The sequence below is a fragment of the Myotis daubentonii genome, chromosome 1, assembly GCF_963259705.1.
Source record: "Myotis daubentonii chromosome 1, mMyoDau2.1, whole genome shotgun sequence".
In the NCBI taxonomy this organism is placed as follows: domain Eukaryota; kingdom Metazoa; phylum Chordata; class Mammalia; order Chiroptera; family Vespertilionidae; genus Myotis; species Myotis daubentonii.
In genome coordinates this window covers 69,461,137-69,489,127 of record NC_081840.1, presented here as the reverse complement: position 1 = coordinate 69,489,127, position 27,991 = coordinate 69,461,137, and the positions used below count along the sequence as shown (strand labels likewise).

Here is a 27,991-nt window from a genome sequence, read left to right as displayed (position 1 = left end):
TGTATCAGTGAAGAAATTGCTTTGGCATATGTCTGAGATTTTGTTGCCTTTGGATTCTTCTAGAATTTTTATGATTTCCTGTCGTACATTTAAGTCCTTTATCCATTTTGAGTTTATTTTTGTGTATGGTGTAAGTTGGTGGTCTAGTTTCATCTTCTTGCATATATCTGTCCAATTTTCCCAACACCATTTATTGAAGAGACTATCTTGGCTCCATTGTATGTTCTTGCCTCCTTTGTCAAATATTAATTGAGCATATTGGTTCGGGCCGATTTCTGGGATCTCTATTCTATTCCATTGATCTGTATGCCTATTCTTGTGCCAGTACCAGGCAGTTTTGAGAACAGTGGCTTTGTAATACATCTTGATATCTGGTATTGAGATCCCACCTACTTTGTTCTTTTTCAGGATTGCTGCAGCTATTCGGAGTCTTTTTTTATTCCAGATGAATTTTTGGAGAGTTCGTTCTAGATCTCTGAAGTATGCTGTTGGTATTTTAATGGGAAGTGCGTTGAATTTATAGATTGCTTTGGGTAGTATGGACATTTTAATGATGTTGATTCTACCAATCCATGAACACGGTATGTTCTTCCATCTGTTTATGTCTTCCTCTATATCTTTTTTCAACGTCCTGTAGTTTTCTGAGTAGAGGTCTTTTACCTCTTTAGTTAAGTTTATTCCTAGGTAGCTTAATTTTTTTGGTGCGATGGTAAACGGGATTGTTTTTATAATCTCTCTTTCTGAAAGTTCACTATTGGTGTATAGAAATTCAACACCCATTTTTGATAAAAACTCTCAGTAAGGTGGGAGTAGAAGGATCATACCTCAACATAATAAAAGCCATATATGACAGGCCCACAGCCAGCATCATACTCAACGGACAAAAACTAACACCATTTCCCCTAAGAACAGGAACAAGACAGGGATGCCCCCTCTCACCACTCCTGTTCAACATAGTACTGGAAGTGTTAGCCATTGCAATTAGGCAAGAAGAAGAAATAAAAGGCATCCAAATTGGAAAAGAGGAAGTAAAACTGTCCTTATTTGCAGACGACATGATATTATACATACAAAACCCTAGAGACTCCATCAAAAAGCTACTAGACTTAATACATGAATTTGGCAATGGAGCAGGATACAAAATTAACCCCAAGAAATTCATGGCTTTCAAAACCTTCAATCTCTATGGATAATATATGTATGATAAACCAATGTAAATTATACTATCCTGTCTTTGGGAGCAGGGAAGCAAAGGGAAGTCAGTCACACTTAATTAACAAAGTTATCCACCATACTTTCTTGGTTCTAAAATATAATTTTTCTATTGAAACATTTCTAGAATTGCATTTCTACATGCATAGAACCGATGTCTAAAATATATAGAAAATATTATGTTATATAATTATGTATAACATATAAAATATAATATATAATATAATCCTATATAATGAAAGCCTAATATACTAAGTGTCCGACTGTTCAAACATAGTTCTACCAGTCACTATGTCATGCACTGACCACCAGGGGGCAGACGCTCTGACCAATAAGTTAGCTTGTTGCTGGGGTCCAACCAATGGGGACTGGGCGAGACTTGCCAGACACACCCTGGAGCCCTCCTGCAGTCCCTCCCCAGCTGTCTGGGGACCCTACTAGTGCTCAAATCTGTGCACCAGGCCTCTAGTTAATATATAATTACATAATGTAAATATTATTGGATATAGTTTTCCCTAATTCAATTATAAAGTGCATATATATTCAATGATGTATATTATACTATATTCAATATATATTATATATATATATATAATTTTTCACACACACACATATATATATATATATGAATTTTACCAGGAAAAAAAATAGAAATGCAAACAAAACCTTGCTACTATCAATAAGATTATAGCCCACGTCCTAAAAAGGATGAGATTACACACAAGAAGAGCAGTGTACCACCATGTCATTTATGAAGGCCAGTGGCTGAGAGCCTTTGAATGCTGGAGTGAAAAAAGCTAAACAAAAATTTTGATTGTGATAGTCATGAAAATGGCATGAAATTACATGTAACAATGATCATTTAAAAAGCATCATACATAAAACCTATGTAAATTCTTTCTTGCACCACCACCAACAACAAAAGTCAATGGGAATATCCGAGGAAATAGACTTATTTTCAGAATTATTGGGGATCATCTTATTCATTCCTTTGTTTTGAAAAGTGAGGTCCTAAAGTTCCACAGCTCAACTCGGACAGAATTCAAACTAAAAATTATGAGCAAAGCGGGGTGGAGAGGGAGACTTCATAGAAGGGAGAATGTGAAATTAAATGCTTGGACCTAATGGATAGGCCAAATTAGGACCAACCAGTAACTCTCATTAAACAGCATCAGAAGTTCTCTGGAAAAATCCCCTCTACTAAATCAATGCTCATTTACACGTCTGTGATTAAACATGATCAAGAAGATCGCTGGAAAAATCTATCAGACAAAACGAAGAAAACGTCCTGAAAGTCTGTCTAGATTCACTTCAATATTTTTCATGAGAAAAGTCAATCACTCTGACTGTCTCAATAAATAATATGATTTATTTGTAGTCACATTTTTTTTGTCAATGTACTACTCATTCTTTTGACATCTATCAGTTACATATATGACAGTTGTTATTAGCCTGATTTGAGCTCCAATGAGATTGCGTTAGTCTCTCGTTATATTGTTAATTCAGAAACTTTGAGGATAGATCCCATTAGGCCATAATCCTCAGTCCACGACATCCATAAGATTTTAGCTTACAGACTATCCACGTTTATAAGAAATTGTGTCCTAGAGCAGCAGGGGAACATTTTCTAAGGTAAACCCATCATCGGCAGAAAGAAGCACTTCCTATGTTCTTCTTGAGCATCTGCTATATTGTAACACTAGATAGACTCTTTAGAGATGACAAAAAATGGTCACTCCTGGCCTCAGTTTAGCGATGCAGAAATTGAATTTCAAAGATGGAAAATAAATAACTGGCCTCAAGGTCAAGCAGCTTGAAAACCCGGAGAATCTATCTGGAAGGCCTGTGACCTTAACCACTGTGATGTGATGCAAGGTGTGCACTAATTAAGTACCAAATCAGTACCTCTATTATAACTTTAAAGTCAGTCAGTGTAGTTCAGGTAAGCTTCCTGGAAGAGCTGGAAAATAGAATAGGGCCTGGAGGGACCAGTAAACTTGATTAAGGTAACTTTTGTCAAAGCAAATAAACTAACAAAACTGAAAAGCAACTATTAGACAACAAGAAAGGGAAAGTCAGGAGAGAATAAGTGGGGTTTTGTAGAAGGCCTAGAGGAGATGAAATCGGAATTGCAATTACATGCTGGCCAAGGCAGTGCAAATCCATTTGTAAAGGATGGATGTCCCCATTGGAAAGCTTCCAGGGAGGCACAGCAGTACGGACAGGAAGTCCCCCACCTTGATGAGTGAGTCAGAGCCTTCCTGAGAAGGGTAATGGCCTCACCACTCAGTTGGGCCCAGATGACAGAATGTAAGAAGGCGACAGAGCTAATATGGTCATTGCATGATAAATTAAAGCATATAATCACATGGGTATTTTTCACCCCAAAAGACAGGATCTTGTCACTTAACAGGATCAATGAAGAAAGAAGCATATTCCTGGCCACTGAGAAGCATCCAGAGCTGATGAATTTCTGACCTGTTGAGAGGGAGATGGTTTTGACACAGTATTAAGTTCATCTTCTGACCGACCAGAACGTCTCTGTTAACAAGAGAATTTCATAGAAATAGTGTAAAATGTAATGATTAAGTACCCCCAACTCTAAGAATGCAACAAAATGGCTAAGTTAGAGCTCAGGCTTCCCAGATTTAAGATGTCTAGGGTAGAAAAATCTTGCCATTGACATTAGAAAAGGGGCACACTGAGTTTGAAAAACTAGGCAAAGTATCATAAGCAAAACCAAAAAAGATGCTAACATCGCACACTTACGAAGCCAGGCCCAGGATGGGGGAGGGGGCGTTGGAGAGGGGGCAAAGGCCCTGCCAGAGAGGGCCTAGGTGGGAACCCTACAGGTTACAGAGCCTGTTTACTAGTAAATATGGAGGAACATTTCTCAGCATTGGGCATCACCCCATCTCTCCGGTAAATGGCCCTGAAGCAGCAAGTTCATGACATCTAACTGAGGTCACTCTCTGAAGGATGAGCGGCATTAATAGTTGATTTGGACATGTCAAAAGCAAGTGAGGTCAAACAAACAAACAAACAAAAGGAATGTGTTAATTACTTAATCAGCCCCAAGCTCCCAGCAGAGAAAACAGCTTCTGTAACACACAGGCTCCACCATACTTTAAAGCAGTAGCAAGGTTTGAATTCTCTGGACCATGTTCCCCTGCTTTCTTACTCTCTCCCTCCTTTCAATTGCTTTTTAATTACAGCTCCAGGAGCACCCATGTACACAGGCAAGCTGTTGTTTAGTAAAAATAGGCTCTGTTGCCCTAGCCTGTTTGTCTCAGTGGATAGAGCGTCAGCCGCCAGACTGAAGGGTCCCAGGTTCGATTCCCCTCAAAGGCACATATGCAGTAGCAGGCTCCTCCAGGGCCCTGCTCAGAGGCATGCAGGAGGCAACCAATCAATGTGTTTCTCTCACATCGATGTTTCTCTGTCTTTCCCTCTCTCTTGTACTCTCTCTAAAAATCAATAAAAAAATATCCTCAGATGAGGATTAAAAAAAAAATTTAGTTGTGCTAAATACAACTCCTGCCTCTAGGTATCTTTATTCCCTCTCATTCAAGCTACCTACCAAATATCACAGCATATTACATAGCTGCAATAACTGGTGTGCTGTGGTGCTGGTATACAAATTGACAAGAAAAAAGTTAATAAATGGCTTAGAAATAGGAAGTAGAGTTTATTAAAATTTATATATTGTGAATGTGATAACCTAAATCAGCTTTACCAGTAAATATTACTGAAATGGTTAGTTAACTATTAGAAGCATTCAAATCTATTTAATTCCTAATCTATTTAAAAGATAAGTGCAGCCTGGCCAGCATAGCTCAGTGGTTGAGCCTCTAATTTTGAACCAGGAAGTCATGGTTTGATTACCGGTCAGGGCACATTGCCTGGGTTGTGGGCTCAATCCCCAGTGTGGGCATGCAGGAGGCAGTCTATCAATGATTCTCTCATCACTGATGTTCCTCTCTGAAATCAACAAAAATATTTTTTAAATAAATAAATAAATAATAAATGCAAAAATATATACCAGGGGAAAAATTAAAAATAAAAAGTAGCTTTATCAATTTTCTAGCTTTTTAAGCATTTAAGTTAAATAAGAATTCCAGAGAAAAAAGTTAAATTTGACAATATAAATACTCTGTCTTTATATCAGAAAACACCTTGAACAAATTAAAAATACAATAAACATCTAGTTTTGGGGAGGTAGTGCTAATTTTACATTTTCATGGGCAAATGATGCTCCCTCCGGGCTTATTTGGGTCTATCTACATTTCCCTAAAACTAGTTGTATGAGGGAAGTGTGTGGCCCATCCTATATTCTATATCTATGACTATGTTTCAACCACGGTGATTAAGAAGTTTGAATTGGTGGTTAGCATAGTTATGGGGATGTATTCTAATAACTAGTGTGTTGCTGGATGGGTGCGGGATTCATTGGGATGATCACAGATTAAGTTATGTAATACCTGATCACTGGAGGGTACAGAAATTTTTTTTTTAACTTAAAAAAAAAGAATGACTATTTTAGGAATGGGCACATGGTCATGTCCACCTAGTGAGACTCAATTCAAGAGACTGTACTACAGCGGTTCTCAACCTGTGGGTCGCAACCCCTTTGGGGGTCAAACGACCCTTTCACAGGGGTCGCCTACAACCATCGGAAAACACATATTGAATATATAATTACATACTGTTTTTGTGATTAATCACTATGCTTTCATTATGTTCAATTTGTAACAATGAAAATACATCCTGCATATCAGATATTTACATTATGATTCATAACAGTAGCAAAATTACAGTTATGAAGTAGCAACAAAAATAATTTTATGGTTGGGGGTCACCACAACATGAGGAACTGTATTAAAGGGTCGCGGCATTAGGAAGGTTGAGAACTGCTGTACTAGAATGGCTGGGAAAGAGACTCCTGCAATGGGTAACAGAGAGAGCTGAGTCTCCCTCTCTGCATGGTCATTCGCCACCCATAGAGAAGGTCTGCTTGAATGGAGTCAATCAAGAGGAAATCCAAGCTGAAAGGTCGACAGATTCTGAGTCTGAGTGATGCTATTAGACCCCTGAACTCACCTCTACTTGAAGGCAGTTCTCTGAAGCCTTCCGTGAGCCAATACATTCCTATTTTTATTCAGCTAATTTGAGTTGGTTTTCTGTCTCTTATAACCAAAAATAAAGGAATTAAAACTCAAGGCAATGAGGTGTGGGGGATAGAATATAACATTACAGAAGGGTGGTGATTTTCTGAATATTTAAATTATTCACAAAAAAATGATCCGTATTTTACTTCATAGAAGCTTAGCAATTTAATAACAGGATAAAATAGCTAATAAACACAAAAATTTTAAAATTTAGCATTATAATAATCAAAGAAATGCAATTAAAACATACTTTAAGTATCATCTTCATCTTTGAGGTTTACCAAAAAGTTCATCATCCAAAATGAGAGCAAAGATGATGTAGATGAGCGCTCTCCACCACTGCCTGTGGGAGTCTACTGTCTAGACAGACACTTTGTTGGTTCGAGGGATTCCCCTGTGAAATATGGCACTGGCCCTGTACATGGAGGTCAGGGAGAGACTGAAGAAAGAGGCAGGCCACTCCAGATTGGTAGGTGGCACTTTTACTCAGCAAGGGAATTTACATACGAGGCTTGCTTTGGGTGACTGGAGACAAATACATCTCCGCATCCACTGGACAGAAGTTAAAGTTTATATAGAGGCCTTAGCTGGGCTCCATCATGCATACCGTCTGAACGGTCTCAACAACACATTGCTCTCTCAAGACCGCATCCTTGAGGATGACTCCCACTGTAAGGACAGTGGGTAGAGCATACATTCTAAGGACAGAGGAAGAGGTGAGCAGTCTCTGACTGCCCAGGTCCAACATCTTCTTCATAACCTCCTCCAACTTTTTAAAGAACTACACACACACACACACACACACACACACACACACTTAAAGGCTCTAACACTTCATTAAAATAATTCCACATTTAGAAATCTATCCTAAGAAATAATCTGAAATAGAGATAAAAGATTATGTTTAAGAAATTTCAAAAATTATGTCATTAAAAGTTACATTTACAAAAAGTTTGAAACGCTTAGTAAAATATTTTCATTATATCCTTAAATCAAAAAGACAGCAAACAAACTTGTGTTGGATATGATTGTGACTGAAAAATTGTATGAACAGAGATAAAAAGGACAAAAGTAAACCAATGTTCATAGTGACTATCACTGGGTGATTGGGTAATGGGTTTTTTTTTTCTTCATATTACTTTTCTAAATGTTCCAAATTATCTATAATAAGTATAATCTTGATAATCAAAGCAAATTTTTAAAATTATTTTTAAAAACTTGCTTGCCTCTTTGTCCCATTTTTTTCAGATGTATATGGACTTTTGGAGGGTGCAGAATGTCACACTCAATGGTACTCTAATTGGAAAGGGTTTCAGAGGTGATGTGAATCAACATGTCCCCTAATACAGCTACCACATCTGCAGCACCTCTGACAGATGGTCCTTCCTTCTCCATTTGAAGACCTGCAGTGACAGTGGGAGGAGCAAGGCACAAAGCTGATTTATACTCAAGAGGATTCATAACTAAGTGGTAGAGAATTCCCCCTTAAGTATTGACAGCATCTTACGCTGAATTTACTTATGTTGATTCACCCCTTGGTAACTACAAATCATTAACCCTAGTTCTATTCTTTGGAGAATAAAAACTGTGTCATGGGAAGATCATGGTTTTATCATCAGGTAGATTAAAGTTTGAATCTCTGCTACAGCATTGTGCTAGTATTATGCTCTTGGGCAACAACTCTAAACTTTTGTTTCCTCAAAATGGAGATAATGATACCTATTTCTCAGACAAATAAAAGAGGACCCATCTGTAAAACACCTAGTATAAGTATACACAGTATTTACTGAAAGTTAATTCTCTCAATGTCACCCCACTACATTTAATTTAAAAAAAAAAAGACAATACAAAAAAGGAAAAAAAATACAACAAACCAAAATTTATGAGGTGTGGCTTTAAAAAAAAAAAAGTAATTCTCGATGCTCTTATCCTGAGGGGCAAGCATACTACAGTAAGAATTCAAAAATATTTTTGAATGAATGAATAGTTTCTCAAACAGCTGTGAATCCACCAAGCAAACAACAAACTGCTCGGGTTTCCCCATCAACTATTTGAGAATGCAATGAGAGAATGTAAGATACTCTGTAGAATTTAGGATACATTATTATTGCAACTTTACTCTGAATTATTAGTTTAAAAAAAAAAAAAAGGAAAGGAGATCTAATTGGTCCAGTTAAATTTCCTCCTGAGCTCATATTCCTCTCAGTGATCACCCTCCCCTTACAATCGCTCATAAACCATCTACTTAATAGTCTAGTTGAGAATTACACTTACAGTAACATCAGAATTACCAGGCTACACTTTTTTGGGGGGGCGGGCGGGGAGAAAGAAACACTGATTTGTTGTTCCACTTATTTTTTATACATTCATTGGTTGATTCTTATATGTGCCCTGACCTGGGACTGAACCCACAACCTTGGTGTATCAGGATGATGCTCTAAACAACGGAGCTACTCGGCCAGAGTCTAGGCTATATGTTTTTAAATCCTCTTCCTTTTCTATTTTTTTCTTCGTTTAATATTTTGGCATTTTCTATATAACATTTCAGTGAACTTTCAAGAAAAAAAGTGAAACAACCAAAAAAAGCACTTTTAATGATGATTAAAAGCTAACCAGAAATTATCTGTATTGGGTCTTTGCATCCTACGGTATAATGTAACCCAGCCTGAAGATCTGAACTTACGTAAAGCACATCGGGGTTCTATGTACCCCTCTAGCCCCTTACAATTTGATCCTCTCTTCATATTTTCAGTTCTACTTTTTCCAAGAGGGAGATCAGGTACTCGAAGCCAACAGGAGCATAGTAGGAGTTTTGTTTTCCCTGTTAGCTGTTAATATTGTGCCAGTTGCCTTTGAAAGGAATTTTATCTCTCTGGACGTCTTTTAAGATTTCTATCAAGTGTCTCCCTCTCTGGGCCAGCACATTTCCCTATATGCCCATCATCTGTAGTTATTTGACTCCGATTTCATTTTGTTAGTATAGGAACAGCGGCAGTTATTTTAGTTATTATTCTCCCCCTTTCCTTTTTCCTCTGGATTAAAGCAGGATATCAAATGGGAATTTTACAATGTCCCCAGAACTGTATTCATGATCAAAGCTGAAGACTAAAATACACTCAGACTCCCATATTCTAATATATAAAATATCCCTGTAGGGCTTACTAATCAGTATCGGTTTAGAATAAGCTTTACTACCAACCATTATCGCCACTTCCTGGGCAATGTAGGAAGGGAACTTAGAAGGTAGTGAGGAGAGTAGCCTTTTAAAGAGACACTATGCTACTAAGGACTATAGTTTAACTTGTTACTAAAACCCAGAAAAGAGGATTCATAGGAAATTCATGTTGAGAATAGGGTTGACTACATGAAGGAAAGATGGGCAATTCATTTTCCAGTTGGCAATCTGTTTGGCCACCACACCTGGCCTACTTGAGGCAAGGAAAAGAAATTAGAGGGCATAGCCGGTCTGGTTCAGTGGATAGAACATCGCCCTGAAGACTGAAGTATCCTGGGTTTGATTCCTGTCAAGGGCACGTACCTCAATTGCAGGCTCAATCCCTGGTCCCGATCAGGGCATGTGTGGAGGCAACCAACCAATGTGTCTCTATTACATCAATGTTTCTCTGTCTCTGTCTCCCTCCCTTTCACTCTCTCTCCATTCACTCCATTTTTCAATGGAAAAATATCCTTGGGCAAGGATTAACAACAACAACAACAAAAAAAAAAACATAAGAAAGAAATTAGAGGGCATAGTAAAGCTGGGGTAAAAGTCAGCCATTAAGCTCCCTGCCCCATTATTTGACATGTTATGGATGAATGACTTTCCTAAGGGACAAGGAGAAAAGTTGTTGAATTTTAACTGTCTTCCCAGAGTTCACCAAGAAGGCTGATCAGAAAGGGGATGTAGTTTTGGGGTGGGTAACTTTTGCAGGGGGTAAGGGAGTGGAAAAAGTAAAGCCAGATTTCACCCATCAGAACTATGTATTAACAAGGGAAGGACTTTGGAAGCCCTCAGAACCACCTACATGTGAGAGAACCAGCAACTACATGCCTGCTACACAGAAGGCATTAATGACGACCCTGAGTCAAACCAATGAGGACAAGTAACCAGCAGGGAACTCAACCTCCCCACAGGCAGTCAAGTAAGGAGGAATTTGCCCCTGTTCCTCTTCTACGTTGCCTAAACATGAAAGAAAAGCTCCTGGTCAGAAGATACAAGAGGGAGAAGTCAATTCTTTGTAGAATGAAGGGGAAAAAAGAGCTTTGAAAATATAAAATTAAAATTTTGAAATAACACAAGACTATTCTATTAATTAAAAGTGACAAGAACATTCTTCATTCTGGCCAACATATTAGTAAGGTACCTGTTATTAATTGCATGCAATTAGGTACAGTAAAGAACAGTTATTGAAAGCTTAAACCTAAATGAATAGAAATTCTTCACCAAATATATAGGGTGGGGCAAAAGTAGGTTTACAGTTGTTCATTTGGAAACTAATACATTAATTAATAAATAATAATATAAGAATAAACTCAGAACTGTTTTTGCATACTCAGAACTGTAAACATACCTTTGCCCTGCTCCATATTTAGTTGTACCTTCCCATGCTTTTGTCTTCTTTTAGAATGGTAACAGTCAGATTATCATTATTTGATGTTCTCTCCCCTTTTCTCCCTTGTCTGAGTTATATTGTAACTGTGCACTCAGGATATTTATGCCTCCTGGTACCACCTACAGCAGCACAAAAAAAAATGACTTGAAGGGATAATCTGAAGTCAGAGTCCTCAAAGGGCCCCAATTCCACCTTTGCAATGCAAGAATTCCAACATGCCAGAGGGCTTCTGTGTGGATTACCTGGGACTGGAAGATTGCAGGGCTTTCATCAAGCAGCAATGACTAGATGGGGTAGAGATATGATAACAGAAACGTTCAAAGAGAGGGCCTTAGGACTCCTTGGCAATGTGAACTATGAAGGGCATTCACCCTGATGGGAGAGATTCAAAATGCCTGGTTACAGCAGAGGGCCATGGATGAATTTTCCTAGAGGCAAAATCAATTAAAATCTCCCAACCCCTCCCAATAGTAACTCACACCAAAACCCACAAGAATGGGTGATATAGGAAGTCAAAGGGGTGGGGAGGCAAGTTATTAAAATAAATTAGGAAATCAATAGGCACACTAAGAAAATGAAGACTCAAGATCAGATTATTGTGGGGGGAAAAATAGCTGTACTGGTGAAAAGAGAATTCTTCCCCCATTTCTCCAGAGGAACACTAACCACACTAGAGCTTCACATTCATTTCAAGAGTTGTGCCATCCTAAGGCAAGGACAAACCCCGCCCACCTCACCAAGGAAAGTCAGCCTAAAGAAGGGATTCAGCAGGCAACTGAGCACAGACTGGAACAAAACACATGTTCAATAAGCAGTTGTTAAAATGAGCATGAATAGTGGAATAGGAATACTTTTAGGGGCAGCAAAGAAAATATGAACTACTCTGAAGACCCTGTCAGGAAAAAGAATTTCAAAGATTACATTAATAGGGATTTTTAAAAAGAATAATTTCATGATATTTCCCTTTATTATTTATTAATCTTATAGTTTTGGTTATATTGAATGCATAGGCTAAATGTGGTCTGGAAGTTATAATAAATTTTAATGAAGTTAAGTGAAAATGGTTGAAAAAATTAGCATTTGTAATTTAACTGGGCCTTTCAATATCTTAGCTCAAAGTCATAAGTAAAAGGAATTTTAGGTAGCACTATAGGGAGAAGTCTTTTAAGGATGTATATTTATAAAATTCATGACAGTATTGGCAGCCTAAAATTGTACATTAATATGCTATTCTTCTACAAAGCCACTGTTTCTGACCAATGTTATAAGGACAATGTTTTGAGGGATTTCTTTTGTTTTACATTTACTGGTGATGAATTTGAGCTGATCCAACTTTCTGTGACAACCGAATAAATGAAACAGTGGAGCCATAGCTACATGATGCTCAGATCATAGTGTTCTGGTTTGTTAAGTCAGACAAAATCTCCTACAGCCCTTGAATAAAACAAGTTTGGCAACTTCTGTTTCAGAATATTCCAGCTGAATAGATCATATCCAACTATTTATAAAAAAAAAAAAAAAACATAAAAAAACCAAAGACACTATAAACACTTAGTGACTGCCTTGCCTTTTAAATTTTTGGGTTGCTTAAAAAAAAAAAGAGGAAGGTGAATCTGTTGTTATAGGACTTAGAGAAAAATTGAAATTTAGTACATTCCAATCTAAGCAATACTTACTAGTTGGGAATTCAAAACACCTCTAAATTATAGTTCCTTTTGAAAAGTGAATAAGGAATTGGACAGGTGTGCCATATCTAGCATGATTAGAGACAGTGTAACTGCAAAGCGAATAACATGCACTTTCACCCCCAAGACCTGGGAAATAAGCACAGATGAAATATCCAAGGGCTTAAAATATAGGTGTGGGAAATTTACTGCAGTGAAATAGAGAAGAAAACAGCTGATCCGGGGGGAAGCAAGTAGATAGCAACGTAGGATGCAATTAATAGCAGTGGCAAAGTCATTCACCATTAGTATTTGTTTAATCCAGTCTCTCTAAGCAAAGGAGCCACAGGGAGGGAACCATACTCTCCACTCCAGTGTCTGGGGAATTCAGGGATTTCCAGCACAAAGACCCATCAGTTGAAGGGCGATGTGACAGAGGATTGAGAGAGATTGGTTGGCTAATGGACGGGGAATAAATTCTCCCAGAACGCTCGCTGTTCAAACCATTGGAAATGGAGTCGCCCTTCAGATCATCTGTGTGCCTGTTTCTTTTTTCCATTTTCAATTTATAATAACAATAACGACCTAGACATAGGACATTTCCTGGGCTTTAATGACTGTCTGAGGTTAATGGCCCTCAACTACACCTCAGGCCATCAACCCCTCCCAGCCCGTCATTAATCTCCAGGAAATATCCTGTTCCAGGGTCATTATTGTTTCAATATCAACTATACCTTAAAAGCTTTATGGATTCTGCAAATACAGATCTCTTGCCAATAAAGGTTATAAAACCTGTGTAGAATTCTGAAATTATCTTGAGTTTCACCTTTCAGATATGTTTTGTTCAAAACTAAAGTTGCCTTAAGAAAACATTCAATTTTATCTGTTGACATCTCCTCAGGAAAAAGGACTATTAAATATTACAAGGACCCAAATAAAAATCAGTGATTACTGGAAGACAAAGGTCAGCTTTAAAGGGAAACATGCTCTCTCCTGGACAGTAGCATAACTCAACCTTTGAGAATAATATGTGATTTGTGAAAATAGCTCCCTAAAATGATTTATGTGTTCAAGTGTCACCAGACTACACTCCATGCATAGAATTTTCAAACCACATCCTAATTCTAAAGTCACATTTTTCACTTCTATAAGAAGTACCCCACTTCATACATTAACATTAGTACAACAAGCATTCTGCCCACAGCTGCTGGAACATGGGTGAAATACAACTTCTAGAAGGGAACAGCCTTCAGTGTTCTGATCAGCAGCAAAAGGGAAGATGTTTGCCCAAGAAGCCTTTGAGATCTAGAGAGCTGGTATAAACAAAGGAGAAGGGCAGGGCAGTTGTTTAGAACTAAGGAAATCCAATAAACTGTAACAGGGGCATGCCCCAGCAAACAGGCAGACCGTGGAAATGTGGGGAGTTGGGCAGGCAGGCCCTTGGAGAGATGGGGAAGCACAGGATTGGCCCCAGCTTTGGGTCAGAAATCCATGCATAGCGGTTCTGGCAAGAACTGAGTCTAACCACAGCATTAGGCAGAATTGCGTTCTCAAGTAGACTGTAGCAGAGTTTCAGACCCTGAAATTGAGGAACAAACTAGGTCCCTGGTCACAGGACCAGGCACAAGCTGAGGTGCCATACCAGGAGCACAGTCAGAGAAGATAGGAAGAAAGGCTAACTGGATTCTACCCGAGTTCATATTCCCATGGTCAGTGAGGGAGTGATTCTGGAGCCTGACTTGGAGCTGAATCTGTCGGTGACACACAGCTATCTACTCCAATATTACATTTTCAAAGAAGGGAGAAAACCTTTTATTGGAAATGCCACTTGAAGATTTTACTCTGGGTCACACAAATGTGAAAACTGCAAGGCATTAGGACTCAAAGCTGGAAGTAAAAGAAAACTGTAACCTCCCACAATTTTCACATTAACTGTTTATTGGAGGGAAATAAATCAGTTAACTCATAAAAACTGAACCACTGCCAAAACCGGTTTGGCTCAGTGGATGGAGCATTGGCCTGCGGACTGAAGGGTCCCAGGTTCGATTCCGGTCAAGGGCATGTACCTGGGTTGCGGGCACATCCCCAGTAGGAGATGTGCAGGAGGCAGCTGATCGATGTTTCTCTCTCATCGATGTTTCTAACTCTCTATCTCTCTCCCTTCCTCTCTATAAAGAATCAATAAAATATATTAAAAAAAAAACTGAACCACTATGTTATTTTTTCCTACCTAACCATGATTATAACATTTTTTAAAATATCAAAGTTGACATATAAATTGCTATTTTAACAGTTAAAATAGGAAAGCATAAGACAAAAGATGAACTTGAAGCAGACCATGAGATAAGGACTGAGTGTAAATAGTTTACTTAGAAAACTTCTTACATGATTCTTAAACCCTCACCTACTTTTAGAATTGAACCTGAGCCAGGATTGGAAGGAAGATTTCTTCAGAGAGCCGTGTCCTGTGTGAGTTGATGCCCACAATGAGGAGGTGAGAGTGCTACCCTCCCAGCCCAGTGAGATGTGAGTGCCAAAGGGAAGGATGGGAGCTGCTTCTCCCTTTCCTCAAGGTAAGTGAGGTCGGCCCCAAACATGTCTGTCCTAATGCTCAGTGAATACGGTACTTCACACAAAGGGCCTTTGCAGATGTGATTAAGGATCTGGAAATAAGGAGGTTATCCTGGGTTATTGAAATGGGCCAGAGGTAATCATAGTGTCTTTCCAACAGGGAGGTAGGAGGGTGAGAGTGAGAGAAGGCAATGTGATGATAGGAGCAAAGGTCAGAGTCCGAGATTTGAAGATTGTGTACTGCTGGCATTGGAAACCAAGGATGGGCCATGAGCCTCAGGACGCAGGTGGCTTCAGGAAGCTGGAAAAGGCCAGGAAACGGATTCTTTCCTGGAGCAGTCAGAAGGGACGCAGTTCTGCTGACACCTTGCTGTTACCCAGTGAGAACCATGTCAAACTTCTGACCTCCAGAACCATATGATAACACATTTGTTTTGTGTTAAGCCCAAAATTTGTGGTAATGTATTACAGCAGCAATAGGAAACTAATAGAACAAGAGAAGGCTCTGGGGAGCTCCTTAGGAGATCTTACTATGTGACCGCTAAAGCATAGCAAGTACTGGGAGCGGCTGTCGGACTCTCATCTGGGGGAGCTAAGGACATGACGCAGGTTAGCTAACTGCTTTGACAGCAGAGCAAACAAGTGGGAATTGGTCTATGTTCCGGAGCCTGTTTAGACAAAGGATACATGAGTGTGTGCTGCCTACATAGGATTATCTTAGATCTTATTCATGAAAGCTATTTGCAGGGCCAGCTTCATGGACATACAGGAACCTGCTTTCAAAAGAAATCTGTACTTGGTTTAATGTTCTTCTGCCACTGACTTGAAATTCATCATTCTTTTTGAGCAAGAGGTTCTACATTTTCATTTTGCACTGAGTTCAGCAAATTTTGTAACCAGTGCTGGCCACATGGAAGGGCCAAAGACTAGCAAGAGAAGCTGGCAGAATGACAAAAGACTTAGTGACTGAGGGAAAAGCAAGTGAATAGCTAGCTGTATTAGACATGCAAGGGCCCAAAACAGAGCTAGAGATTCTAGGTCCATCATGACAGTGGTTGGGCGACCTCCACAAACTTTGTAAGAGCACCCTCAAGAGAAAGAATCAGGTTTAGTCACCAACCAGGCCTCAGGGCACAGGGTGCCAGGGCACAACTGCATCAATCAAGTAAAGACTTTAAAGTCCTTCCTTCCTCTTTGACCTAGTGGATGTCTGAAAGTGTGGCCAGCTCAGTGAGAAGGAGAAGAAGAGGTACTCCGTGTGGAAAGAGATAAGTCAAATAAACCCATTCCCAGTTGCTGCCTTCCCACCTACCAGTAGGCCTCAGCTGCCAGAGGAAAGAACCCTTGACACTACACCAAATGTAGAGTTTTGATTATGACGTGGTACTGGATTCTTTGATTACTGAACTGGAACATTGTTTTGTGACTGAAAGCAACCAGAAAATGTCATGAAAATGCCAAGTTTTCATCGGGGGAAGAATTATCCCTAATAAAAACAATTTGAAAGAACAATGGGAGACCAAATAATCTATGTGCTACAGTTGTTCAACACAATGGTCACCTAGGGCTAGGTAGAGGAGTTAGGGATAAAAGCTCTTCCACTGCAAGTTTGGTGGACATGGTTCAACCATAAAGATTCAGTGCTGCCTTTGTAAACCAGAGGATAAATAATACAAAGGGGGGAAAACTTCAATATACAATTTCTAATAGGAAAAAAATGTTTACGAAAATGTAAACCCCATTCCAAAATGGAAACATAAGGTAATCTAGCTCCCCTAAGATGTCTGGTCGTAATGCACAGTGTGAATCAGCACTCAGCCTTCTTCCTCCCATGCACCCTTCACTGCCCCAGAATTATCTTTCTTAAATACAATGGCCATGCCACTCTTCTGCCTAAAAACTATCTGAGCCTCTTGGGGTGTTTCAAGATGAACCCAAAGTCTTGAGCACAGTATGCAGTGCTCCCCACCTGACCTAGCTGTCTCTCCCCTCCCTTGCCACAAATGCTCATAGAACATCTTCAGTTACTTACATACCACCATCACAGTGTTTGCTATATTCACATTCCCTATTAGAATTCTCTACTAAATATATTTCTATTAACTTAGTACTGTTTTTGCTCAAATAATTTAGTCTCTTTCAAAGCTATGTCTTTAAATCAAATTTTAATGTACTACTTATAGTGTTGTTAATTATCTATTGCTATTAAAATTCATTCTTAAAATTAAAAATGTTACCTCTGTGTCCCACCTAAAACCATCTGTTTCACCACCAATTGTTCATGCAACAAACACTGGGATATGCTACTCTAGACAGGAATGACAGTAAGTTTTTTACCAATGAGTATACTGTGCCTTTGAACCTGTTGTTCCCTCCTCTTAGTATATCCTTTCCTGTTATCTGTAAACTTTCTCTCTTCCTTTAGGACTCAGCTCAACCCATAAGACACCTCCCCTTTGAAGCGTCCCTAAATCATAATTACATGTTCCCTTCTGTATCCCTAAACTCTTTCTACCTGCCAACACTGTAACATTTACCACATTGTAGTGACTTATGAAACTTAGTTCTCTAGTCATCTTTGGGTCATTTCATTATCTAGATCAATACCTATTGGTTACTCATAAGAATGTTTGCTAAATAAATGAAGAATGATGGAATACAGCCATACACCACATATCATTTTGTCAATGATAGAGTGTATATATAATAGTAGTCCCATAAAATTATAATGGAGCTGAAAATTTCATATCACCTAATGACATTATAGCTATCATCACATCATAATATCGTAGTTTAACACGTGTTTATTCACGTGTTTGTAGTGGTGCTGATGAAAACAAAGCTATTGTGCTGCCTGTCATATAAAAGTACAGCACATACAATTATAATAGTGAGCTACACTATCTAGGTTTATGTGAGTATACTCTATGATCTTTGCACAATGACAAAATTGCCTATGGATTAATTTCTCAGAACATACTCTGTCATAAAGCAGTGCATAACTGGTATAGCCAAAGCTAAGCCAATCATAAGTCATTTATGCTATGAATATTCTAACATTATATTATTTCTGTCAAACAAAATACATTCCAAAATTTCAACATATAAAAGACTTCTCTATGTTTATCAAATGGGACTAACAAAAATATGTAAAGGGCTGTGTTTCTAGTGTAGCACAAAAGAACACAGGACAACTGAGAAGGTTATATAAAATTGCACCAAATATCAGTGTAATTTTTATTATAAACATTTGCTTGCAGAAATTCCTTTTAAGGAATCCTCTATTTATTGCTCACTTTCTAATTGCAAATTTTAAAAAGTAAAGCCAAAGAAGCAAGTTTAAAATAAAGCTAAGGGTGCTTAAAGCAGAGATCAAGCATCAATTAACTTCAAAAGAAATTACCTCATTGAAAACAAAAATAATGTCACTAATATGTAGGGTACACTGAATAATTGCTCTGTAATACTAGCTCCATGTTATAATTAAGGAAATTCCTCTTCCTATTGTAATTCCTCAGGCTTTCAGAAGAATAAATCAGAAAAATGTTGAGAGGTGTGGTCTCAGGTATAGGAGATTTTTTTTTTATTGATTTCAGAGAAGCGAGAGGGAGAGAGAGATAGAACCATCAATGATGAGAATTATTGATTGGCTGCCTCCTGCATGCCTCACTGGGGACTGAGCCTATAATCTGGGCATGTGCTCTCAACCAGAATGGAACCCGGGACCCTTCAATCTGCAGGCTGACACTCCATTCACTGAGCCAAGCCAGCCAGGGCAGTATAGGAGGTATTTTAATCTTCCTTTTTAATTCCAACAAGACATTTAAACTCTCTTATCCTTATTTCCTCATCTGTAAAATAAAAAACAGTTGACTGATGTGTGACTGTATAAAAATTTAAAATGGGAAAAATCTAAGTGCATGATTTGATTATACCTAAAAAAAATTTAATGACTATCTACACTAATAAAAGAGAAAGATGCAAATTGACCATACCTTAAAGACACCCACCAGCCAATCAGGAGTGAGTATGCAAATTAGCCCACCAAAGATGGTGGGTTAATTTGCATATGCAGGCACCTAGCGGCCGGGATGCAGGCATTCTGCACCACCCAAGCCGCTCCAGGCCTCTGAGCAGCGTGGGAAGGCGGAAAGGCAGCTCTGGGCTGGAGCAAAGGCAGAAAAGAGGCTCTAGCCAGAGCAAAGGTGGTGCCAGCAGCCAGGGGAAGGAAGGCCCATTCTTGCACAAATCTTCATGCATTGGGCTTCTAGTCTATATATATAAAAGGCTAATATGCAAAGTGTCCTCTCAGGAGTTCGACCGGGAGACTGGGAGTTTAATTGCTCACTATGATGTATACTGACCACAAGGGGGTGGTGCAGAACAAAAGAAGGCCCCAGCCAGCAGCCAGCAGCTGGGGAAAGAAAGTGCTGGCCAGCAGCCAGAAGGCCCTGCTTGCCTTGCCGGCCAGGCCTAGGGAACCCAACTCATACACAAATTTCATGCACCAAGGCCTCTAGTATTTTTATTTATTTCAGGGAGGAAGGGAGAGGGAGAGAGAGATAGAAACATCAATGATGAGAGAGAATTATTGATTGACTGCTTTCTGCCTGCCCCCCACTGGGAATCGAGCCCATAACCTTGAGGATGTGCCCTGACTGGGAAGTGAATCATGACCTTCTGGTTCATAGATTGACACTCAACCACTGAGCCACGCCAGCCAAGCTAAATATATTTTTGAAGTGCTTTTATTTGGGGAATGGGAAAACCACCTGAATGTTATAAACTTGTTGAATAGTTCATATAGATTGAGTTGTGTCCCCAAAATTCATAGAATGAAATCTTAATCCCTCAGAATGTGACTTTATTTGGAAATAGGGTCTTTAAAGAGGTAATTAATTTTAAATGAGGTCATTGGGGTGAACCCTAATCCCAAATGATTGTTATCTTTATAAGAAGAAGAAATTAAGACAGACACACACACAGAGGGATGACCATGTAAGAACACTGAGAGAACACAGCCATCTGCAAGCCAAAGAAAACAGCCTCAGGAGAAACAACCCTACCAACACCTCAATCCGGACTCACAGCTTCCAGAAATGTGAGAAAACAAATGTCTGTTGTTCAAACCCCTCCCCTGCCGCCCTGCACCCCCCCCCCCCGGTCTGTAGTACTCATCTATGGCAGCCCTAGAAAATGAATCTAGGCATCCTCCTGGCCCTCAAGAGGAGACAGATATGCAAACAGAGAAACTGTATGGTTAGAAAAAAATGGTGAAGCAAATTATGAATCTGATCAACTAGCAGAATTTTAAGCAGTGAATGAAATAAAAATTATAGAGAATATGTAGCAACCTGTAAAATGTTTATAAAAATATTAAGTGAAAAGGCAAAACACAACAATATTTCTATTCTATGATAATAAAAGATGGTTTGGTAATAGAAGAAATGGAAAAATACAGGGTTTTTGCTAATGCGAGATCCTTGATAAACTTTCTTTTTCATTTTTTTATTGCTGTCATAATTGCAATGGTGCAATAAACTTAAAAACATTTAATTTTAAAAGAAAATACATAATTTTTTACTGGTTCAAACTACCATAATTTATTGCTAATGGCTCTCTCTCTCTCTCTCTCTCTCTCTCTCTCTCTCTCTTCTTCACATTTTAATTGAAGTTTTTACTTTTGAGAAGATTCTGAAAGGAAATTCAAGCAAAGTTTATGAACCTAAATATTGTACAGAAATAGTCACTAAAAATAAGTAGGGATCAAAAATTAAAAATAGCTCTGGCTGATGTCTTAGTTGGAGGCTCAATCCCTGGTCAGGACACATACCTGGGTTGCAGGCTTGATACCCAATTGGGACAAGTGCAAGAGAAAACTGATAGAAGTTTCTTTCTTGCCGAGGTTGACCAGCAGCCCCTCAACAACAGATGACCAGATTACTCCAACACAGTTGCACTGTGAAAGAGAGGGCTAAGGGACAACCTGGCTGATAGCAGCCAGGCAGCCTCGATTGTCTGCCTCGTTAGGCTTTTATTGGAGTTTTTATCTTTAATACAATCAGTAGGGTGACTAATCTTGGGAGGACACAGGTGTTTGTATTGTCCGCTTGGCAAGGTCACCCAAAGATTAAGCATAAGGATTCCAGTAAACACCCGGGGATCTGCATATGCACAGCGTTGTTTGGAAAGGTCAAGTATTAATTAGGGGTGCTGTCTTTGACATTCCCCTAAGTCTCCCCTAAGTCAGAATTCCCATAAACAGGGCAGGCGGCCTTCCACACACTTCCTTTTCTCAGAATGTCCTCCTTACAAACTTTCCAACCAAGTCTCATGCTTCCTCTCTCTCTCTCTTTCTATCTCTCTATCTCTCTCTCAAGAAACAAAAATCAATAAGAATGTCCTCAGGTGAGGATATTCTTTTTAAAAAAAGTAAAAATAAAAAGAAGTAGGGACATAAGGAAAATAGCAAAATTGATTCTGTATTCAAAAACAGTGACTTAAAATGAGGTTCTAGAGAGCCTTGCCTGGATATGAGCCTCAAAACTGGGCTCATTTATAAATTATCTAAGAAAAATTTGCCAGAGTGACATGCAGGCAAGCAAGGTGAGCAGAAGAAATAGTTTTCCACCCTGTGAGGCAGCAGGAAGGCCAAGGCCCAGGACCTCCATTTATGGCTCATGTCCCTAGCCAGTCCCCTCCCTGCAGAAGGGTAAAGGCCCAGCAAACAGCCTGATTGCCCAGTTTGGAAAAAGTGGGAGTGTTTTCACAACAGATTTCCACACAAAGGCCACTGCGTTTCTGGCAGCAGCGCAGCAAAATCTGACCCCTCTCAGCAACTCTTCTGCACAGGGCAGGGCCTGACATGGAAAAGTTAGCAAGGTGAAAACAGCTGCTCTAAAGCTGCGCTGGGCGTTAATCAAGCCACCTCCTGAATAGCAGGAAGGCTTATATCAAGGACCTTAATTTGCCCCCAAGGCCCTGTTTTTACCTTGATTTAGCAATTCTCACTAACAGCAATCTGTTGTCCTCATCCCACACGAGGCCCCAACCTTGGGGTTCTGCTGCTCCTATGGGCTTGTCTTTGGTGGCTCCTCAAGGAGAAAAGCTCCCCTGGAAGGAGAGAGCGCTTTATTTTTATCCCAGTTGAAGTCCCTATCCAACGCATTAATAGCTACGATAACCTTGGTCCAGGGCATTTCCTGGAGATGCTATAACCTGCTGGGGTTAATGAACTCTCCCTACCATTAATTCCTGGGAGAGGCCATTGGCCTGAATTGTTACTTAATTACTCTTCTGTGTACAGCTTCATAAAGCAATGAAATGCCTTCTTTCAGGAAGAAGGGAGATGGTAATGGGGTCATCAGAGGCCATTAATTTTACAAATAGTTTGTTGGAAACTACAGTGTGTTAAGAAGTCACTCTGGACCACAAATCAAATCAATGCGGTCCTTATCAAGCCAAGATCCAAACTTCCCAGGTTTACATGGTTCACACACACAAAAAGTTACCAATGGTGCATAATGAGGCCAAAATGTACATACTCCAGTATACAGAAACATATTCATTGTATGTATTCCGCAACTAATTTTATCTTCCTCTTCTAGCTCCTATGCCTATAGTTGGGGGGGTGGAGGGGGTGGAGGCGGGGGGAGAGGGAAACTCAGTGGGGCCAATTCAAGATATCATGAACTTTTCCCAGTTAAAAAATGTCTTTGGGGTAATTTCCCAGTGTTTTAAGAAGATTCTCTCTCTCTCCAGAGCTCTCTTCTTTCTCAGGAAGTGGGAGGGATAAGGAAAAGCTCTGTATCCTGAAAACATTGAAGGAAGAGCTTCGGGTCTTCATGCCTTCCCTCAGTGCTCCTGGACCCACTGGCCTTTTCAGCAACATGCTGGCCCATGCTACTACCGACCGCAGACTTGCTATTACCCGTGACTGTGATGTTTGTGGATTGTGCATCTATCTCAGCAGGACATAAGGTGGCCCATTTACTAGGCCTCCTAACACATCTACACTACTGGCTCTGAAAATGCTCAGCTGCTTTCTCTGCTCTGCCCTATTTAAAACTGCAACACCTTCTCTCCCACACACAATACATAATGCATTTCCCCTTACCCACTTCACCCATTTGTTTCCTCCTAGCATTCTCCTCTGTTATCACACCAAATAAAAATAAATAAGATTCATTTATTTTGTTGCTTGTGCTATGCTTTCCCCATAAACACACATCCTAGAATGTAAATTCCATGAGAGCAAAGTGTTTTGTTCACTCTGTCTGCCTAGTGCTTAGAACAGTGCCTGCCTGGCATACACAGCTGCTCTCTCAATGTTTCAGTACTTGATGAATGAATGAATGAATGAATGAATAGTTAGTTAGTTAGTTAGTTAGCTACATGATGGCATCACACTGCTGGTCTTGGGACTCAGACTTCTCATAGAAGTCACACTTGGGAGGGAGCTCAACCTGCCAGAGGAATAAAAAAGAAAGGGGCTACCCCTTCATGCTCCCCAGAAATCAGGCCCATTAAACCTACTGCTACCAGAGGGAAGACTCGGCCATGAAACACGTGCGCCCATCTAGGCTCTTAACTCTATACCAGTCATGAGAACCCATTGTCATCCTCCCCATTGTGACATGCTGCCCCACCCACCTAATGTCAACAGCAGAGCTATGACCACTTGGGAGGTTCTGAGATTCTACTGGATAGTTCCAGTGGGAAAAGATTAGACTCTTCAGAAGAATATTGACTAGGGCAGAGTCAGAAAGATCATATCCAGCAGAGGGGAGGTAGAGTTTGTTGAAGAAATGAAGTAAAAGAGGAATCTAAGGGGCAGAATGAGACAAAAACTTTGGCTTGGTTTTCCTTCGCCAATTTAATATCAAAGATCTTAATACAGAAAGATTCTTGCAGAGGCCAGGCTAGAGAGCAGAGAGATTACTTTTTAGGGTGGTTATGCACACCATTCTCATTGGGGCCTTAAAGAAAGCAGCAGGGCCTAGAGAAAAAAGGGACCTAAGAATAATTGATAATCTTTATTCTTACTTCTGTGTATAAACTTCCAAAGGTTTTTGGGTAGGTGATCCATCTCCGAATATACCTACTAGGAGGACATATATTTAACTTGCCAGCATTATCCCTATCTCCTCACTGTATCCTTACTAAGGCATAATCAGATATGGGCAGAAGAATCAAAAGGCTAGGTTTTGTCATGGCCAAAATGTGAGGATTGAAGGGAGAAAACCAGTTAACTTAATGTTGTTCCTATATTTGGACGCTTAGCTAGTTACTCTATGTTTCATACATAGACCCATTTCCCCAATTCATTAGCAACATCTCTGCTGGTATTTTAGGGAATCTACAATGGAAGAACACAAGGAAAATCAGCTAGATTATGAGTAAGTAATCATGATTATGCAAAGCCACATCCAAGGACCAAGGTATGAAGCAGGTCTGCTATTGGTGCTTTCCCTCATCTCCTCATCTCTCTTTCTCCTACTCTTACCTATCCGTCTCCCACTGCACTCCACGCCAAGGACTTTATGCCTACCTGAAGTGAGAACATTTGCAAATTCCCTGTCCAAGCCAGCTTTCCAGGGTAGGACTTTCTTTTCTAAAATCATCCCATTCTTATTCAAAGTCCTTCTATCTCACTACCTTAATTCTGGTTAATCATTTCAAAGACAAACCAAGGAAAAGTTTATTGAAAGCTTCACATGTGCCAAGCACCCTTTCTAGACTACTCTAGTGTTACCATTCCTTTTTGCAAATTTACTTTAAAAAAAAGCTGTTTGGTTTTGTATTAAATTTATTGGGGTGACACTGGTAAATAACATAGGTTTCCGTGTACAACCCTGTGTGCATCATCTGTATATTGCATCGTGTGTTTACCACCCAAAGCTAAATCTCCTCTTGCCAGCATCTATCGGACCTTCTTTACCCTTATCACCTCCTCCCCACCCTCCTTTCCCTCTGGTAACAACCAACTGTTGTCTGTGCCTATGAGTTTTTATTGGTTTGTCTTGTTCCTTGGTTGTTTTCAGTTTTATATCTGACATATGAGTGATACCATAGGGTTCTTAACGTTTTTCATCTGATTTATTTCACGTAACATGATATTCTCAAGATCCGTCCATGTTGTTGCACATGACAATATTTCATCTTTTCCGGTGGCTGAAAAGCATTCCATTGTATATTTGTGCCACATCTTCTTTATCCAATCATCTATTGAAGAGCACTTCTGCTGTTTCCATGTCTTGGCTACTGTGAATAATGCTGCAATGAACATAGGGATATATCTATCTTTACAAATGTTTTCAAATGTTTTCAGTAGGTACTGAGAGCAGGAATTGCTGGGTCATATGGTAACTCTATTATTAATTTTTGAGGCACTTCTGTACTATTTTCCATAGTGGCTGTACCAATTTACATTCCCACCAGCAGTGAATGAGGGTTCCTTTTCCTCCACAATATCTCCAACACTCAGTTACTTGTCTTATTGATGATAGCCATTAACAGGTGTGAGGTGGTATCTCATTGTAGTTTTATTTGCATTTCCCTAATAGCTAGTGATGTTGAGTATCTTTTCTTTCATATATCTGTTGGACATTTAAATGTCTTCTTGGGAGAAGTATCTGTACAGGTCCTCTGACCATTTTTTAATTGAACTGTTTTTTGTTGTTGAGTTGTATGAGTTCTTTATATATTTTGGATATTAAACCCTTCCTGGAAGTGTTGTTTGCAAATATCTTTTCCTATTTGGTTAGTTACCTTTTTGTTTTGTTGAAAGTCTCTTTTGCTGTGCAGAAGCTTTTTAGCTTGATATAGTCCCATTCATTTATTTTTGCTCTTGCTCCCCTTGCCTTTGAAGTCAAATTCATAAAATCTTCTCTAAGATTAAGGCCCATAAGTTTAGTACCTATGTTTTCTCCTATGCAATTTATTGTTTCAGGATTGTATTTAGGTCTTTGATCCATTTTGAGCTAATTTTTGTGTATAGTGACAGTTAGCAATCTAGTTTTATTCTTTTGCATGTGGCTTTCCAATTTTCCCAGGACAATTTATTGAAGAGGATTTCTTTTCTCCATTGTATGATTTTGGCTATTTTGTTGAAGATTATTTGCCCATATATCTGTGCATATTTCTGGAATCTCAATTCTGTTCCATTGGTCTGTGTGTCTGTTTTTCTGCCAATACCATGCTGTTTTGATTATTGTCACTTTGTAGTATAATTTGATGTCAGGGAGTGTGATACCTCTGGCTTTGTCTTTTTTTTTTTTCTCATGGTTGCTTTAGCTATTCAGGGTCTTTTTTAAAATATATATATATTTTTTATTGGTTTTTTACAGAGAGGAAGGGAGAGGGATAGAGAGTCAGAAACATCAATGAGAGAGAAACATTGATAAGCTGCCTCCTGCACACCCCCTGCTGGGGATGTGCCCCCAACCAAGGTACATGCCCTTGACCAGAATCATACCTGGGACCTTTCAGTCTGCAGGCCAACACTCTATCCACTGAGCCAAACCAGTCAGGGCTATTCAGGGTCTTTTGTGGGTCCATGCAAATCTGATGACTTTGTGTTCTATTTTTAAAAATATATTTCTATTAATTTCAGAGAGAAAGGGAGAGGGAGGGAGAGAGAAACATCAATGATGAGAGAGAACCATTCATCAGCTATTCCTGCCTGCCCCCTACTGGGGAATGTGCCCTGACCTGGAATCAAACTGTGACCCCCCCTGATTCATACATAGGTCAATGCTCAACCACTGAGCCAAACCAGCTGGCTATTTTATTTATTTTTAAAATGCCATTGGGGTTTTAATGGGGATTGCATTAAATCTGTATATTGCTTTGAGTAATGTGGCCATTTTAACTATGTTAATTCTTCCAATCCATGAACACAAAATATCTTACCATTTCTTTGTGTCTTCTTCAATTTCTTTTAATGTCTTATAGTTTTCAGTGTATATGTCCTTCACATTCTTTATTAAGTTTTTTCCTAGGTATTTTATTCTTTTTGTTGCAATTGGAATTATTTTTTTCTTACCCTGAAATTTTATTGTTAGTAGATTGATTTTGTATACTGCAAATTGATTTTGTTTAGTGTTTCTAATAGTTTTTAGCTGGAGTCTTTAGGGTTTTCTATGTAAAGAATCATGCCACCTGCAAATAGTAACACTTTTACTTCTTCATTACCAGTTTGGATAACTTTTATTTCTTTCTCTTGCCTGATTGCTCCTGCTAGGATTTCTAGTACTATGTCGAATGGCAGTGGTGAGAGTGGCAACCTTGTCTTATTCCTGAGCTTAGAGGAAAAGTTTTCACTTTTTCATCTTGAGTATGATATTAGCTGAGCTGACAGTTTGTCATACATGGCCTTTATTATTTTGAGATATTTTCCTTATACACTCATTTTATTGAGTGTTTGAATCATAATTAATGTTATATTTTGTCAAATTAATTTTCTGCATCTATTGATAAGATCATATGATTTTTATCCTTTATTTTGTTAATGAAGTGAATCATTTTGATCGATTTGCGTATGTTGAACTATCCTTGAGCTCCTGGAATGAACGCCATCTGATTGTGATGCACTATCTTTTTAATGTATTGTTGTATCCAGTTTGCTAGTATTTTGTTTCAGAGTTTTGCATCTGTAGCTTTCTTTTTGGTGTGTTATTCTCTCCAGGTTTTGGTATCAGGGTAATGTTGGCCTCATAAAATGTGTTAGAAAGTATTGTCTCTTCTTTTTGGAAGAGTTTGA

General features: G+C 39.1%; 1 protein-coding gene across 2 annotated transcripts in view; it reads left to right on the top strand.

The window, feature by feature from the left end:
- The window catches only part of TMCO5A (transmembrane and coiled-coil domains 5A), a 49,479-nt gene that overhangs the window by 1,541 nt on the left and 19,947 nt on the right, over positions 1-27,991 (top strand). The window contains exons 2-3 of one of the 2 annotated variants that reach the window (XM_059673569.1): positions 14,750-14,793; positions 24,559-24,626. In XM_059673569.1, the coding sequence (XP_059529552.1) occupies positions 14,750-14,793; positions 24,559-24,626 (112 nt within the window). The other variant, XM_059673653.1, reaches the window with a different exon arrangement.